Raw genomic sequence first — 17957 nt, 5'->3', positions numbered from 1 at the left:
AATTCCAGAGCTTGGGGTCCAGGCAGCTTAAGGCACGGCCGCCAATGGTGGAGCGATTAAAATCGGAGATACGCAATAGGCCAGAATTGGAGGAGTGCAGAGATCTCGGTGGTGGGGGAGGGGGGGGCAATGTAGGGCTGGAGATGGCTACAGAGATCGGGAGGGGTGAGGCTATGGAGGGATTTGAAAACTAGGATGGGAATTTTAAAATTGAGGCGTTGTCGGACCGGGAACCGATGTCGGTCAGCGAGCACAGACACAGTGTGCTGGCTCCGACTCGCATTCATTTTTTACCTGGACCCCAAATCTGTGAAACTCCTCGACCTTCCTTTCCTTCCACAATCCTGGCTTTTAAAGCCCATGTTTAGGGACCTGTGTTATTTTTCCTTTCTCCAACGCTTTTCAGTCTTGGTGCTGTCCTGCACTCTCGACCGTAGCCCTTCAAACAGTTTTGAAAATCAAAGTGTAGAGAAGTCGCCAAGCATGGCAGAGGCGAGGGTTGGAATTCAAGGGGATTATCTCCGTTTTCTTTCCAAATTATATGTTGTTGAGGATTAGTGCCTTGGTATTGCCCCCAGATATGTTACCCACTTTTACACTCCTGTCAGTCAAATGGCAACTATATTATTCTGCACTGATTACATCACAATGCTCTTAATCTTCATGTAGGTTTTATATGTATAATGTATACTAGCCAGTAGACTATTCATCTGTGGAGGGCATCAGAGCTGAGCCTGACCCTGTCCTATCAGATATCCACGATTGTATTCTCCAGCAAGTGTCCAATTCTATTTGACGCGAAGGTTGCAAGTTGAGAAGCTGTGGGGATGGGGAGGGAGCTCTGCTGTTGCTGGGCATTTTGAATGTATTGAAATTGGAGATTTGATGCAGTGACATCACACACCTGAGGTGTTAAATTGTAGGGAGCAAGATTGGGGCCCTCTTCAAACCTGGAGTGGGAGTGCTGAAATCATGGGGTTACTCAAGTGCTCAAGGTTATTTATGTGGAGATTTACTGACCCAGTACACACTGTACCCGGAACTGCGCAGGCAGTGCTGGCACTGACTGAGCAATAAATGGACTGACCATGTAGACTATATATTCATCGGTTACTTCACCCGAGAGCCACTTTACTATTTGTACCTGTTCGCCTTCCCTTATTTATTTGAATGTGACTGTACTGTGGTTTATAATTGAGCTGTTTTTTTGATCTCGAGGTGGTTTCAAGCTGCTTAACGTGGCATTTACAAAGCTGAAAATGCACAATAGATCCATCAGCTTCTGTAAAGACAGCTTACAGTTATTGGAGGTGTCCCTTGATCAGAATAGCCAGTTCTGATTCCAGGTCATCGACCTGAAACGGTAGCTTTCTCTCGCCACAGATGCTGCCCGACGTGCTGGCTCTTTCTGATTTTATTTCAGATTTCCAGCATATTTATGCTATTCAGTGTTATTTGGCTGTCTAATAATGTTTTCTTGTACTGTTTAAAGTTTGTTGCACAGCTCGTGTTATTCTACTTAAAAACAAATGTAAGTGTACTGTCCAATTTCACATCATTGGATTGTGTTAATGTGGCAAAGATAATTCCTGGTGAATACACGTGGGATTAGTCCCAAAGCCACCTCTTGTGGAATTCTTTTTGTGAGTGATGGGGCTAAAAGCCACATTTTTTTGCCTCAAGGTGGTGGTGATGTGCTGCCTTCTTGAACCGTTGCAGTCCTTGTGGTGAAGGTGCTCCCACAATGGTGTTAAATCCAGGATATTGGCCCAGCGACGATGAAGGAATGGCGATAAATGTCCAAGTCAGGATGGTGTGTGACTTGGTGGTGATGGTGGTCCTGTGATGCTGCTGTTCTTGTCCTTCACTGGAGGTGCTTAAAATTATGAAGGGATGGTACAGAGTCGATAGAAACAGATTGTTCCCAGTGATTGAGGGGTCTGGAGCAAGGGGACATAGATGGAAGATTAAACGAAAAAGATTTAGGACAAAGAGCAGGAGAAATGTTTTTATTACACGGGTTTGAGGCTGTGGAATGTACTGCCAGAGTTAGTGATTGAAACAGAGCCCAGGACAACATTTTAGCGTAGGTTAGGTGGTAGTTAAAGGAAAGGGGAACAGGGCAGGTGCCTGAGACTAAGACTGCTGCTAATGCGGAGGATGAACAGCAAACACTGACTGTTCCCCTGTTGCACTCTTTGTAATTCTGTGCAAGATGTTAGGGGGGAGGTTCTGTCAGAGTAAGGTTGGTGAGGGGTTGCCGTGCACCCTGTAGCTAGCATGGATTGCAGCATGGCGCCTTGGAGGTGGAGGAGGATATTGAGGCCAGCACAGGAATTTACTTGTCGTGAGTCGGATGGGACCGTAACTAACGGATTTACTTATGGACATACCTTCTGTTTAAAATAGAAGCGTCCAGGAGTAGGAATGGGAAAGAGGAAGGGACAGGGAAAGAGAGAGAAAACATTTGTGAAGTAAGGTACTTTATGTCTCATTCTCGCTCGTCCTTGTACGTGGAGAATTCTAATCAACCCGATTTTGTTAATGGGTAAAGTTGCGCAGTATGTTTAAGCCACAGGCCCAAGTTACACAGTGATGAAAGGCAAGTTTGTGTGGTCGATACAGAGACTAGATAGACATAGAGAAGATGTTTCCACTTGTGGGGAGGTCCAAAACTCGGGGCCAGAAAAGCAAGATGGTCACAAGTGACTCCAGTAGGGAATTCAGAAGAAATGTTTTTACCCAACGAATGGTGAGAATTTGGAACTCACTACCACAGGGAGTGGTTGAGGCGAGTAGCATCGATGCATTTAAGGGCAAGCTGGATAAACATATGAGGGAGAAAGGAATGGAAGTATATCTTGATAGGGAGGGAAGAAACTTGTGTGGAACATAAACGGTGGCATGGACCAGCTGGGCCACTTGGGCTGTTTGTGTTTTATGTCATTCCCACCCCTCGCCCCCACACCTTCTGTACTTTACTCAGTGTTCCAGATCACCGCTGTGTCACTATGGTGAGCAAAGGGTAGACTTTAGGCAAACAGCATTCACAGAGTTTGGAGAGCAAGGTCTCTTTACTGATTCTTCCTGGCTGTCCGTACCCCCCCCCCCCACAATTTCCCCTTTGTTCTGATCGTATTATAACTTGTTAATTTTTCACATTCAGTTCTGAAGCAGGGCAAAATCCAGACATTATTCTGCCTGTTCCTGCCACAGATGCTGACTGAACTGTTGTATGTTTCCAGCATTTTCTGTTTTTGTTTCTGACATTTGCCCTCTTAGCTATAGATGATGAGTTGAGAAAAAAATATTAAATATAAAAAAAAGTTCTGAGTCGTGGGGTGAATGTCCCTATGGATGTTGAATGTCTGTAAACTTTGAAGCCTTCCTTTTCCTACATTACAACAGTGACTACACTCCAAAAGTGCTCCATTGGCTGTAAAGCGCTTTGAGACGTCCGGTGATCGCGAAGGGTGCTATAGAAATACAAGTCTTTTTTTTGGAAAAAGGAAGCTGTTCTCTTTAGAATGATGGGGGAGAACCTTTGCTGTTCAGCTGCGAAGGCAGGAAATGGCCAGCTGACAACTTGGGACGGTGCAGAGCAGCGGTTTCTTGCAGTTTATTACTGGTGTTTGTAGGGGAGCTGAAGGAAATAATATATTCATCAGCAACTGGAAAGAGAAACGTTGCGAAAGGGTTTGCTTGGATCTTTTGTCAGGATTGGAAAAGGGAAGGCGGGAAACAGGCCTGACCAAATGAATAATCGATAAACACCTAGGGTACAGAATGGTAACCGCTGTTACAGAGAGGGTCCCCGGAGTCCTGAACAGGCTGAGCTATACTGGAGGATGAGTCTCCAGCACTTTGCTCACATACCTGTTCCTCGTGGTGTTCACAGGCTGTGTTTGCTCAGGGAGGGCACCACTGCCAATCCATCCTATTCTCCCCCTGATGACCCATGCTTGCATCAGTGATGACTTTTTAAAACAAGGATGCTGAGGCCAGTTTGTAGCTAGCTAGGCAGAGATGTGGATTGAAGAGGGAGTTTATACAGGTTTTTATTCACCGGTGTATACATGGTGCTTTCTCTTGAGCACAGCAGTAGTTCTGTTTGATGCTTAACGCGAAGCAAGTGTTTCTTTCTTCCATCTTGTGTGTCCTCCTCACCTTATCACGGTTTACAGATAGATATTGTATCAAGCAGAATAAATGAGCCCTAAAGAACATGTGAATCTCTGACAAATTTGCTTTCTGTACTTGGCTGAGTCTCCAGCCTCCGATACATGTTTCCTCGGGCTGTAGGTCTGTGCCCGCTTGTGAGTTTTATGACTGCCATGCTTTGCTGGTTTTTAACTTCTTTCTTTGTGTGTATTCTCCCTCTCTCCCAGAATTTTCTTGCTGTAACTTAGATGGCCACGAGGCAAAGGAATGAATGCACTGCCCACCAATCGGTCTTATGACCGTTAACCACGTGACCAATGAATTCCGTCTCGCCCTCCTCCGTTCAGTACCTCCAAAGCCAGGAAGACTTGTGCCCCTTGGACTCTCAGAGGCAATTGCACCCAAGATCCAGCGAGCATGTGAACAGCTGGAACGGCTGTGATTCAGCAGAGAAGCCGCAACAGAATGAACCAGATGAGGTGGATAAGATTAAAGCTAAGCTGATGACCGCATGGAATAATGTGAAATATGGTGAGGGCTTTTTGCAGAGATAGAAATGTTTCCAGAGTTCCAGGATATTGTTTCTTGCCTCTTCGTTTCCCGTCCCGTCCTGTCCTAAAAGTGCTGTCCCGTGTTGGGCCACCTGCTGTCCATCTTCCCGTACCTTGTCTAAATGGCTGTCGAGAGCATCGTGCCCTCACCTCACTTCCTCTCGTGCACTATCTGAAGCTAGTAGCACGCTGACTCAACTCATCGCTGTGGCCTTGATCAGCTAACACTGCATAGACTGGGGATTAAACCCTGATCTTTGTAGCTCCATATTATCCCAGGTGGTGCCCTTACCCAAAGAAAGAAACACTTGCATTTCTATAGCGCCTTTCACAAGCACTGGACATCTCAAAATGCTTTACAGCCAATGAAGTACTTTTGAAGTGTGGTCACTGTTGTAATGTGGGAAACGTGGCAGCCAATGTCCGCACAGCAAGCTCCCACAAACGGCACTGCGATCATGACCAGATAATCTGTTTTAGTGATGTTGGTTGAGGGATAAATATTAGCCCCAGGACACTGGGAAGAGCTCCTCTGCTTTCTTCAAAATAGTGCCAGGAGATCTTTTACATCCTCCTGAGAGGGCAGACGGGACCTCGGTTAACGTCCCATCCAAAATATGCATCTCCGACAGTGCGGCGCTCCCTCGGTACTGTCCCTCCGACAGTGCGGCGCTCCCTCGGTACTGTCCCTCCGACAGTGCGGCGCTCCCTCGGTACTGTCCCTCCGACAGTGCGGCGCTCCCTCGGTACTGTCCCTCCGACAGTGCGGCACTCCCTCGGTACTGTCCCTCCGACAGTGCGGCACTCCCTCGGTACTGTCCCTCCGACAGTGCGGCGCTCCCTCGGTACTGTCCCTCCGACAGTGCGGCACTCCCTCAGTACTGCCCCTCCGACAGTGCGGCGCTCCCTCGGTATTGCCCCTCCGACAGTGCAGTGCTCCCTCAGTACTGGCACTGGAGTGTTAGCCTGGATTTTTGTGCTGAAGTGTCTGGAGTGGGACTTGAACCCACAACCTCTGACTCGGAGGCGAAAGTGCTACCCACTGAGCCACAGCTGATGAGGCCTGTCTCATGTACTTCAATTTTAATTTTTACAGTTGGAATAGCGACACTTTTTCTTTCTTTAAGATGAGTGCTGACGATTATGATCAGGGAACTGGCTTGGACGCGTTGCTGAATCTGACAATGAGAGAGCTGAATCGACCACGTGTTGTAACATGATGAGGCTTAATATGTGACTGATAATCCAGTCACCTCACACTGCTGGCTTTAATATCTGTTCCTCCCCCTCTGCCAGGGGTGTTATCAGCACATGTTGTGGGGAGCATCATCTTCAGTAACCAGCTGTGCTAATTGGTTTCTTTTCTGCGTCTCTGTAGGTTGGGTGGTGAAAGGAAGAACGAATTTCAGCAAAACTTCCCCCATTTTTCTGCTGGGACGATGCTACTGCTTTGAGTCAGAAGGTATTGTGTTCATATCTGGGGCCGGGACACACTGCCTTTGATTGCAAGCCGCTAACCGGTCAGAACTGCTAATATCACCATCTGCTTCCCTTCCCAGCAGCTGATTCACCGTCCAGCCCAGACACTGGTTACGAGACGGGAGACAACCAGAATGCCCCTCCGACCTCGGTGGAATTGTTCCGCAAGGACTTTGCCTCCCGGATCTGGCTGACCTACAGGCGTGAATTCCCTCAGCTGGAGGGTTCTGCGTTGACCACGGACTGCGGCTGGGGTTGCATGCTACGCAGTGGACAGATGCTACTAGCTCAAGGACTTCTCGTCCATCTTCTGTCTCGAAGTAAGGCTTGCATCCTTTTGTTTTATCCTTCTCTCTCTCCTCTCCTGAATACACGTACTGTTGCCGAGAGGTGCAATCCACAGGTGAACATTGCAGGAGTCGGCCATTCGGCCCCTCGAGCCTGCTCCGCCATTCAATGAGATCGTGGCTGATCATCGACTCAACTCCACTTTCCCGCCCGAGCCCCATATCCCTGGATTCCCTTACTATTCAGAAAATCTATCGATCTCTGTCTGGAATATAATCAAAGACTGAGCCTCCCCAGACATCTGGGGTAGAGAATTCCAAAGATTCACCACCCTCTGAGTGAAGAAATTCCTCCTCCTCTCAGTCCTAACTGGCCGACCCCTTATCCTGAGACTGTGACCCCTGGTTCTAGACTCCTCAGCCCGGGGAAGCATCCACCCTGCATCCACCGGTCAAGCCCTGTAACAATGTTGTATGTTTCAATGATATCATTCTTCTAAACTCTAGAGAATATAGGCCTAGTCTATTCAATCTCTTCTCATAGGAATCAGTCTGGTGAACTGTCGTTGCACTCCCTCTATGGCAAGTATATCCTTCCATAGGTAAGGAGACCAAAACTGTACACAGTATTCCAGGTGTGGTCTCACCAGGGCCATATCTATAGCCGGGAGCCCGGGGAATGGGTGCCAGGCTATTTACCCAAGGGAGAGGCGTCACAGCTGAACACTATTCTGCCTTTACCTGTCGCCTACGTACAGGTACTTGCCCCGCTGGCATCAGTGAGTAGCAATCCTTCCTGGTACTCTCCTCTCTTTTCCTCAGCCCCACAAACTCTAGCCCAAATTGCTGCCCAGTTGAAATCACCTACCTTCGCACAGACCAAAGATCAGACTTGGTCTGTAAGGCAAAGAGCTGCACTGGGCAATTCATCTGCCCTCTGAGGCAATCGCTTGTGTAGCGTTACAATTAGTGTGTGTGTCAGCACATTGCAATACATAGACAAGGAACACAGCACACCTTGTGCTAATTCTGAGGCTCGAATCTAATGAAGGGTTTAAACACCCGAACTGCAAGTGCGATGAGCTGGTGTGTAATAAACCTCGCTGAACTCCAACTTTACTTCCTACATATAAGGTGTATTTTAGAATTGAATCATTGTTTCCCTATTGCACAGAGCAGAAGGTCCCAGGCAATGCTGAGATTAGCAGCAGAAGTTCTCCAATTGACCTCTCTTTCATTAAGCTAAGGACGATAAATTCAGCCGGGGTTCCTGCTGCTGATCGCTATCCAGCTACTGCTGGGGAAAGGTGTGCATGTGTTGGGTGAGGGCAGAGTCAATCTTAGAATCATAGACATTTACAGCACGGAAGGAGGCCATTTCAGCCCATCGTGTCCGCGCCGGCCGATGAGGCTATCCAGCCTAATCCCACTTTCCAGCTCTAGGTCCGTAACCCTGTAGGTTACGGCACTTTAAGTGCACATTCAAGTACTTTTTAAATGTGCTGAGGGGTTCTGTCTCTACCACCCTTTCAGGCCGTGAGTTCCAGACCTCCACCACCCTCTGGGTGAAGAAATTTCCCCTCATAGCCCCTCTAAACCTCCTAGCAAGTACTTTAACTTTATGCCCCCTGGTTGTTGACCTCTCTGCTAAGGGAAATAGGCCCTTTCTATCCACTCTATCCAGGCACCTCATAATTTTATACACCTCAATGAGGTCTCCCCTCAACCTCCTCTATTCCAATGAAAACAAATCCAGCCTATCTAATCTGACCTCACAGCTTAGATTCTCCACTCTCGGCAAAATCCTCGTAAATCTCCCCTGTACCCTCTCCAGTGCAATCACATCCTTCCTGTAATGTGACCAGAACTGCACGCAGTACTCCAGCTGTGGCCTAACCAGTGTTTTATACAGTTCAAGCATAACCCCCCTGCACTAGTATTCTATGCCTCGGCTAATAAAGGCTTGGATGTGCTACGTCTCTGCCACTATTGAATAGCCTTCACCCGCTATCTAAGCCGTGTTAATGAAAAATAACCACTTGGGTGGGGTACTGGAGGGCCGTGGTACCAGGAGAATTTTGCTAGCTTGAGTGGATTTAATTTCTGTGGTATTGGCAACCCTGGTTTGTAAATGGCCCTTTTTCTTTTCAGACTGGACCTGGCCTGATGCGTTACTCTCTCTCGAGTCAGAAGCTGAGCCCAGATCACCATCCAGATCAAACACTGCAAACTGGCCAACCTTCTCCGAGGTCCTTGGCTCACCACTGGACAGAAGTAGAAGCCTCAGGGAAAGCCACAGAGCTGCAGTGCCAGAAACACGGGCGCGGAGACGAGACAACATTGCCCAGTACCGTACGGACAAGGAGGAGATGGAGCACCGGAAAATGATCTCCTGGTTTGGCGATCACCCCAAGGCCCCGTTTGGAGTACATCAGCTGGTGGGATATGGGAAGAGCTCCGGGAAGAAGGCTGGGGACTGGTATGGCCCATCCATTGTCGCTCACATAATCAAGTGAGTAAAGCGTGTCTGCAACAGAGGCAAAAAAAGAACTTGCATTTATATAGCACCTTTCAAATCTTCAGGCCGTCAGAGTAATTCAGTAGTTGTGAAATGCTTTGAAAGTGCAGTCAAGGTTATGTAGGCAAATGTAGCAGCCACTTTGTGAATTGCAAGATCCCGCAAACAGCAAAATCGATGAATAACTTGTTTAGAGGTGAATGCTGGACAGGACATGGGGAAAACCCTTCAAGTTGTGCCATGGAACCGTTCACATTCACCTGAGAAGATGGACGTAGCCCCACCCGAAGGACATCACCTCCCATAACGTGGCACTCACACCGGTGTCGCACTGAGGATCATTGCAATATTGTATTACTGCAATTATATTGGGCCCTGGTGAGACCACACCTGGAGTATTGTGTACAGTTTGGGTCTCCTTACCTAAGGAAGGATATACATGCCATAGAGGGAGTGCAAGGAAGGTTCACCAGACTGATTCCTGGGATGGGGGGATTGTCCTATGAAGAGAAATTGAGGAGACCTATGTTCTCTAGAGTTTAGAAGAATGAGAGGTGATCTCATTGAAACATACAAAGTTCTTACAGGGCTTGACAGGGTAGATGCAGGGAGGCTGTTTCCCCCGGGCTGGGGAGTCTAGAACCAGGGGTCACAGTCTCAGGATAAGTGGTCGGCCATTTAGGAGAAACTTCTTCACTCAGAGGGTGGTGAATCTTTGGAATTCTCTGCCCCAGAGGGTTGTGGATGCTCAGTCGTTGAGTATATTCAAGACACAGATCCATAGATTTTTGGGAATTAAGGGAATCGAGGGATATGGGGACAGTACAGGAAAGTGGAGTTGAGGTCAGCCGTGATCTCACTGAATGGCGGAGCAGGCTCGAGGGGCCGAATGGCCGACTCCTGCTCCTAATTCCTTTGTTCTTCTGAACTTGGATTACCGCTGAGATCCTGGAGAGGGTCTTGAACTCACAAATCTCCCGACCTGGACAGGAGTGCAACCCCTGAACCAAGCTGACACTTGCTGACTAGCTTGAGATGTGAAGGGTAGACGATAAACTCCAACACTTGATGTCAGAAATTAAATATAAGTTTTTGATGCAAGATTGTTGGGAGCTGAGTCATCGGTGCCAAATTATACTGCCCTTTTACTCATTTCCTGCCAAGTGATTGTCTCTTCTAATCGTTTGTGGGTAAGTTCACTGTGCGTAACTCAACAACAGAAACCGGGAAAGTCCTCGTTCAGTTGTTAATCTGGGCTGAGTAAGCTGATTTTTAGAAGATGGGTGCTATTATTGGCCTTTGAGCTCCCGGGCTAAGGAGAAGAAATGAGCCAGGGCTCCTGCCCCTGATCGCTGTGCCGTGACCACTGTAGGAAACTGTCTCTGTGTGGGCACTGGGAGAGGACAGGATCAGGCGCCTCCCACAGTTGAATAACGAGCTGACTCACTGCCTCGGCACGCACATGAAGGAACGCCACTTAGCTGAGGTGCTGTAAGGCTGCTGGCACCCTTACAATACTGAACTGGTTTGTAGTTACGTTTTTATCGCAACAGATGGCCCTCATTATCCTGTTTCTCCATTTCTTACAGGAGAGCAGTTGAAAAAGTTGAAGACTCTGAATATCTGAACCTTACTGTCTATGTTGCTCAGGACTGCACAGGTGAGTGTGTACTGTGCATCATTACAGGGGTACACTTTTCAGCACTGCCTCGTGCGGGTACGATCCCCTCTCGGATATTTTTCTCACAGAGGTTACTGTTGGTTTTATATCAGATGGGAGATTTGACGGAGGTGTTCAAAATTAGGAATGGTTTTAATAGAGTAAATAAGGAGAAACAGTTTCCAGTGATAGGAGGGCCAGTAACCAGAGGACACCAGTTTAAGGTTATTGGCAAAAGAGCCAGCGGAAACATGAGGAAAAGTTTTTTACACAGCGTGCTGTGATCGGGAACACATTGCCTGAAAGGGCGGTGGAAGCGGATTGAATAGTAACTTTCAAAAGGGAATTGGATAAATACTTGAATGAGAAAAATAATTCAGGGCTTTGGGGAAAGAGTGGGAGAGTGGGTCTAATTGGATCGCTCGTTCACAGAGCCGGCACAGGCACGATGGGCCGAATGGCTTTCTATGCTGTACCATTCTATGATTCTATCGGTCCTTCATCTGCCTGGCCAGTTGCATGACAGCTGACAGCATATCATCATCACCCTGTTCCCAAGCCACTACCTCCTGAATATTCCATTCAGCTGCTCTAAATGCTCCATGCCGAATGGTGCGCCATTCAATCTCTGAGAAGCCCGTCCCCGCTCCATAGAACTATGCATTAGGGTTGGTGCTGGAGTCCAGTGCCTTTCTGTAAAAGGTGTATTTACACTGCACACAGCAACCTCTGAGCGAAACACTCTCGAGTTTGTTGTGGGCGCGGTTGCTGTTTAATGCTGCTGCAGGAGCTTTGCCAGCACTTGTCTCGTCAGCAGTGGGAGGGGGTGGCGCGTGAGGGTGGCCCTAGGTGAACTCCTCCTGCAGTTTCCTTCTGTTGCAGTGTTGACGAGCTCCGTGTTTTGGGAGGGCTGAGCAGGGAGTTTCAAAACTAGGCAAAATTATCTGCTGTCACATTCTAGCCTGAAAAGGCTCAAATTGGATTTACTTGCTGGTGACCCGCTGTCCATTGTTTGTCCATATCCTGTCCCGAAGATGGAAGAGCTTCTCTGAAGTAACATCCTATACCCATTCATTTGAATAATTCGTTGCCTTCCAATGATTTATTGGTCGTATTCTTATCATTGAAGGCTAGGTGCAAATGCACTGACCATAGAATCATAGAAATTTACTGCACGGAAGGAGGCCATTCGGCCCATCGTGTCCGCGCCGGCCGACAAAGAGCTATTCAGCCTAATCCCACTTTCCAGCTCTCGGTCCGTAGCCTTGTACGTTACGGCACTTCAAGTGCACATCCAAGTACTTTTTAAATGTGGTGAGGGTTTCTGCCTCTACCACCCTTTCAGGCAGTGAGTTCCAGACCCCCACCACCCTCTGGGTGAAGACATTTCCCCTCAGATCCCCTCTAAACCTTCTACCAACTACTTTAAATCTATGCCCCCCTGGTTGTTGACCCTTCTGCTAAGGGAAATAGGTCCTTCCTATCCACTCTATCCAAGTCCCTCGTAATTTTATACACCTCAATCAGGTCTCCCCTCAGCCTCTTCTGTTCCAAAGTAAACAACCCCAGCCTATCCAATCTTTTATGCCCTCCTCGTTGATCGCAAAATCCCTTCTCTAAGAAGAAAGAACTTGCTTTTATATGCACCTTTTGTAACCCACGAATGTCCCAAAATGCCACTCAGCCACTGGGGTGGTGTTGGAAGTGCGGTCACTGTTGTAATGTAGGGAAACATGGCAGCCAATTTTCACCCAGCAAACTCCCACAAACAGCAATGAGACAAATGACCGGATCACCTGTATCAGTAATGTTATGAGGGATAAATATTGACCAGGACACCATAGTGCTATGGGGATGTTTTACATTCACTTGAGAGAAAAGATGGGCTTTGGTTTAGCTCTTCAAAATACGACACCATCGACAATGCAGCACTCCCTCAGTACTGCACTGAAGTGTCAGTCTAGATTATATGCACAGGTCTTGGAGTGGGACTTAAACCCACAATCTCCTGACTCAGGCAAGAGTGCTGCCCACTGAGCCACGGCTGAGACTCACACCTGACCTCTCAACTGGAGCCCAGACTGCCTGTGGAATAAAGTGGGCAAAACTACTTTCTCAAATGAGTAAATGGCCTCTTGGTCCTTGATGTGATCAATGTTATCATTCTCCGACATAATGAAGGGGAAATTGGCTGATAATCGGTGGATCTCAAAACTTCAATAGATGAAGATTTTTTTTCATTAAGTCAAAAATTCTGCCAGAGCATCGAGTTCAGATATTGGGGTGGTGGATAATCGCGGTCCCGCTATATTTTTGTATGGAATTTTTATATGACCCGAAGCAGAATGCTGCTTGTTGTGCCCTCTTGGAAGTTGGCAATTATTTATTTTCCTTCTGGGACAGTGTACAAAGGAGATGTGTTGAATCTCTGTGAGATCAGATTAAAGGCTGGAACAGTCCCTGATTTGGATTGGAAGTCTATCATTATCCTGGTGCCTGTTCGACTTGGGGGAGAAACGCTCAACCCGGTGTACATGCAGTGTGTGAAGGTAGGTGTACATGCAGTGGGCGGGGGTCAGTGTGCATGCAGTGGACGGAGTTAGGTGTGCATGCAGTGGGCGGGGGTCAGTGTGCATGCAGTGTGTGAAGGTAGGTGTACATGCAGTGGGCGGGGGTCAGTGTACATGCAGTGTGTGAAGGTAGGTGTACATGCAGTGGGCGGGGGTCAGTGTGCATGCAGTGGACGGAGGTAGGTGTGCATGCAGCGGGCGGGGCTCGGTGTACATGCAGCGGGCGGGGCTCGGTGTACATGCAGCAGGCGGGGCTCGGTGTACATGCAGCGGGCGGGGCTCGGTGTACATGCAGCGGGCGGGGGTCAGTGTGCATGCAGCGGGCGGGGCTCGGTGTACATGCAGCGGGCGGGGCTCGGTGTACATGCAGCGGGCGGGGCTCGGTGTACATGCAGCGGGCGGGGCTCGGTGTACATGCAGCGGGCGGGGCTCGGTGTACATGCAGCGGGCGGGGGTCGGCGTACATGCAGCGGGCGGGGGTCGGCGTACATGCAGTGGGCGGGGCTCGGCGTACATGCAGCGGGCGGGGGTCGGCGTACATGCAGTGAGCGGGGGTCGGCGTACATGCAGTGGGCGGGGGTCGGCGTACATGCAGTGGGCGGGGGTCGGCGTACATGCAGTGGGCGGGGGTCGGCGTACATGCAGTGGGCGGGGGTCGGCGTACATGCAGTGGGCGGGGCTCGGCGTACATGCAGTGGGCGGGGGTCGGCGTACATGCAGTGGGCGGGGGTTGGCGTACATGCAGCGGGCGGGGCTCGGCGTACATGCAGTGGGCGGGGCTCGGCGTACATGCAGCGGGCGGGGGTCGGCGTACATGCAGCGGGCGGAGGTCGGCGTACATGCAGCGGGCGGGGGCGGGGGTCGGCGTACGTGCAGTGGGCGGGGGTCGGCGTACATGCAGCGGGCGGAGGTCGGCGTACATGCAGCGGGCGGGGGTCGGCGTACATGCAGCGGGCGGGGGTCGGCGTACATGCAGTGGGCGGAGGTCGGCGTACATGCAGTGGGCGGAGGTCGGCGTACATGCAGTGGGCGGGGGTCGGCGTACATGCAGTGGGCGGAGGTCGGCGTACATGCAGTGGGCGGGGGTCGGTGATCCCGCTGTAATGATTGGGTTAGAGGTCTTTGTGTACACTGCTTGCATCTCTTTCACACAAAGTGACGATCGCTCATTTTGCTTTTGAAATGCCATTTATTTTGAAGTGTATCGTAAACACAGCTCCATATATTTAACTGAGTTTGCTTTGACGCCCCACTTCACAATCCACAATCTTAGTCCCTAACAGTTTCCCTGCTCTGAAGGCACTCTGTCTTTCTGCTGTGGGAGGCCAGGTCGTGCTACTTCCCTGCTAGTGTGCTCAGGTCCACCTCCCTGTCGCATCTTTCTTGTGGCCTTGCTGAACCACTGACACGGCAGTGTAGCTGGAGTCTAATTCTTCTGTGTTTGCAGGAGATTCTGAAGCTTGAATGCTGTATCGGAATCATCGGTGGGAGACCCAAGCACTCTCTGTACTTCATTGGATTTCAGGGTAGGTGATGGAGTAGAGTCGATCTTTCTTTGTTCTCCATCTGACTGGAAGGGCTCAATGGTCTGAGCTGGGCAGCGGACTAAGCAAAGTGATCAGCAAATAGAGCCAGGAGTCGGAGCACTGGGTATGAGGCAGCTACAGGGAAAATAAACACAAAGAAACAAAGACTTGGATTTATATAGCGACCTTAATGTCTCGAAGCGCTTCACAGCCAATGAAGTAGTTTTGGAGTATAGTCACTGTTGTAATGTAGGAAACGCGGCAGCCAATTTGCGCACAGCAAGCTCCCATAAACAGCAATATGATAATGAGCAGATATGTTTTTTTGTTATATTGATTGAGGGATAAATATTGGCCAGGACACCGGGGATAACTCCCCTGCTCTTTTTCAAAATAGTGCGGTGGGATCTTTTATGTCCACTTGAGAGAGCAGACGGGGCCTCAACTTAACATCTCATCCGAAAGATGGCCCCTCCGACAGTGCGGCACTCCCTCAGCACTGCCCCTCCGACAGTGCGGCACTCCCTCAGCACTGCCCCTCCCGACAGTGGCGCTCCCTCAGCACCGTCCCTCCGACAATGCGGCGCTCCCTCAGTACTGCCCCTCTGACATTGCAGCATTCCCTCAGCACTGCCCGCTCCGACAGTGCGGCACTCCCTCAGCACCGCCCCTCCGACAATGCGGCGCTTCCTCAGTACTGCCCCCCTCCGACAATGCGGCACTCCCTCAGTACTGCCCCCCTCCGACAGTGCGGCACTCCCTCAGTACTGCCCCTCCGACACTGCGGCACTCCCTCAGTACTGCCCCCCTCCGACAGTGCGGCACTCCCTCAGCACTGCCCCCTCCGACAATGCGGCACTCCCTCAGTACTGCCCCCCTCCGACAGTGCGGCGCTCCCTCAGTACTGCCCCTCCGACAGTGCGGCACTCCCTCAGTACTGCCCTGGAGTGTCAGCCTAGATTTTTTTTTTTTGTGCTCGAGTCCCTGGAGTGGGACTCGAACTCACACCTTCTGACTCAGGCGAGAGTGCTGCCCACTGAGCCACGGCTGACACGGTTGTATCACACCATTGAGTATAAAATGAAAAGCACTCAGGGAGCATGATACTGAGTATTAGTCTTTGCACATGGTGAAGGATCTGGAGTCTCTTAAGAGGGGGCAGAGGAGAGTGACGGGATGATCTCAAATCTTCATGTTTTTAGTTATGAGGCTTTAGAATTTTTTTTACTTTTGAGAAGCACTGGCCCAGAGTGAATATGATTTTTTTTTTAAATGACGGGACTGGTTATTTGAATTTGATAGGGCTGGTTAGACCAGAGATCGTGCCGTTTAAATGTCAGGGTGCCAGGAAATATTTCTTTACAGAGTCATCAGTGGAAGAAATTTCTGTGACGTGTGTATGGCATTGCTACTGTCCTTGGGAAAGGAATTTGACAAGTTCCCAGGGGAAGGGAGCATTCCCAGTTATCGGGTAAGTTAGTTTGGGTTGTGCTGTTTCAGAGGAATTTCCCTGCATTAGCCATGGGCTTTTTTTCTGTGTTTTTTTTTTTTGCTGCTCCCAAGGAGTCAGCATAAAGACGGGTTGGTGTGGGAGCAGGTGGGCTGGGTTGTGGTGAGCTTGTTGGGTCTGACGGATTTTCCTTGCAGTATTTGTGTATTTGTATCTGAGCCATCGTCCCAGGTTGGAACTCTGGTCGATGTTGCTCCTTCACGGCCTCCGTGCCTGCGTTAACGCGGCACAAATACGGCCCAGGGTTTCCGTTCCACTCGCCCCTGGAGAGTGTGCAGGCCTGCACTCGGCTGTGACGCACCTTCCTGCCAAATAGACGACCAATACTCCGTATCTGGGCTCATATTATGAAGAATGATCAATTGGGTGAGGTCAAGAGAGAGTTGGGCACCACAGCGAGGGACAGACGGACAAAGTTAAACATGAAATAAATGATTCAGCAATCGAGTCAAACCTGTACTCAATGTCCAGACGCGCATAAAGCAGGAGTCACTGAATAGTCAGCGGGAAGTTTCATCAATGTTTAACCCCCCCCCCCCCCCACTTCCACTCTCCATGCCGAGGAACACTGAACTCTGTTGCATTGCTCCTGAAGGCATGCCAGCTGAGACTGCCGTTATCTTCAGTGCAAGTCTGAGTTGTAATGAAGCAGGATATAAAGTAATTGGTGCTGTCACTTTGCAGATGATTTCCTGCTGTATCTGGACCCCCACTACTGCCAGCCGGTTGTGGATGTAACTAAACGTGACTTCCCGTTGGAGGTAAGCAGCGCTGCACTGTTGCTGTGGGATGGGTCTGTGTCGGAAGCTGATCTGGCCTCAGAGTGTCGAACAATTGCTGTTTTTTTTTGTGCAGAGTCACACAGACATATATTTTGAGAGCTAGAGAGATTAAATTGAATCCACAGCCTAGAGCTGACTAGTTTGCCATAATTTCCTCTGATTTTAGCACACTGGTGAAACCGTTTGTGTTGCGTTCGTGTCTCTGATATTTTAAAACCGCTTCAATCTGTTTATTTCAAATAAAATAACCGAATAATAACACAGGGGAAATGAAAACCGTGTTATTAGTCTTTCTTGTAGAGGCCACAGGGATGCTTGCTGTGGGAGATTGCAGTATCACCTTCGTGTCATTTAGTCTGATGTTTGGGTTCAGGCAGGTTATTAACGTAGCTTTGTACTGTGGTTGACCCCCCAGTACCTCACCAAAGCGTCCATCATTGACGTGAGCTCATGCCATCAGGCCATTCAACAGTATGGGGCCGTCAGAGCTGAGCCAATCTTGGCTTTGCCTGACGTCCACACTCTGCAGAGCGATCAGGAGCAGGCATCTAAGCTTGGGGCATCGTTTCAGAATAAGGGGCCGTCCATTTAAAACTGAAATGAAGAATTTCTTATAAGAACATAAGAATTAGGAACAGGAGTAGGCCATCTAGCCCCTCGAGCCTACTCCGCCATTCAATAAGATCATGGCTGATCTGGCCGTGGACTCAGCTCCACTTGCCCGCCCTCTCCCCGTAACCCTTAATTCCCTTATTGGTTAAAAATCTATCTATCTGTGACTTGAATACATTCAATGAGCTAGCCTCAACTGCTTCCTTGGGCAGATAATTCAACAGATTCACAACCCTCTGGGCGAAGAAATTCCTTCTCAACTCGGTTTTAAATTGGCTCCCCCGTATTTTGTGGCTGTGCC

The 17957-nt window shown here is 49.4% G+C and overlaps 1 protein-coding gene across 4 annotated transcripts in view; it reads left to right on the top strand.

The window, feature by feature from the left end:
• The window catches only part of LOC139237881 (cysteine protease ATG4D-like), a 33409-nt gene that overhangs the window by 3996 nt on the left and 11456 nt on the right, over positions 1 to 17957 (top strand). For 3 of the 4 annotated variants that reach the window (XM_070867137.1, XM_070867138.1, XM_070867139.1), the window contains exons 2-9: positions 4389 to 4692; positions 6091 to 6174; positions 6272 to 6511; positions 8630 to 8990; positions 10586 to 10656; positions 13060 to 13205; positions 14674 to 14752; positions 16947 to 17023. In XM_070867137.1, coding sequence (XP_070723238.1) covers positions 4479 to 4692; positions 6091 to 6174; positions 6272 to 6511; positions 8630 to 8990; positions 10586 to 10656; positions 13060 to 13205; positions 14674 to 14752; positions 16947 to 17023 — 1272 coding nt within the window. In that variant the 5' untranslated portion in view covers positions 4389 to 4478. The remainder of the gene's footprint in view (positions 1 to 4388; positions 4693 to 6090; positions 6175 to 6271; positions 6512 to 8629; positions 8991 to 10585; positions 10657 to 13059; positions 13206 to 14673; positions 14753 to 16946; positions 17024 to 17957) is intronic. The other variant, XM_070867140.1, reaches the window with a different exon arrangement.

Source organism: Pristiophorus japonicus, chromosome 24 (assembly GCF_044704955.1).
Source record: "Pristiophorus japonicus isolate sPriJap1 chromosome 24, sPriJap1.hap1, whole genome shotgun sequence".
Classification (NCBI taxonomy): Eukaryota; Metazoa; Chordata; class Chondrichthyes; family Pristiophoridae; genus Pristiophorus; species Pristiophorus japonicus.
This window is presented reverse-complemented; position numbering and strand designations above follow the sequence as displayed.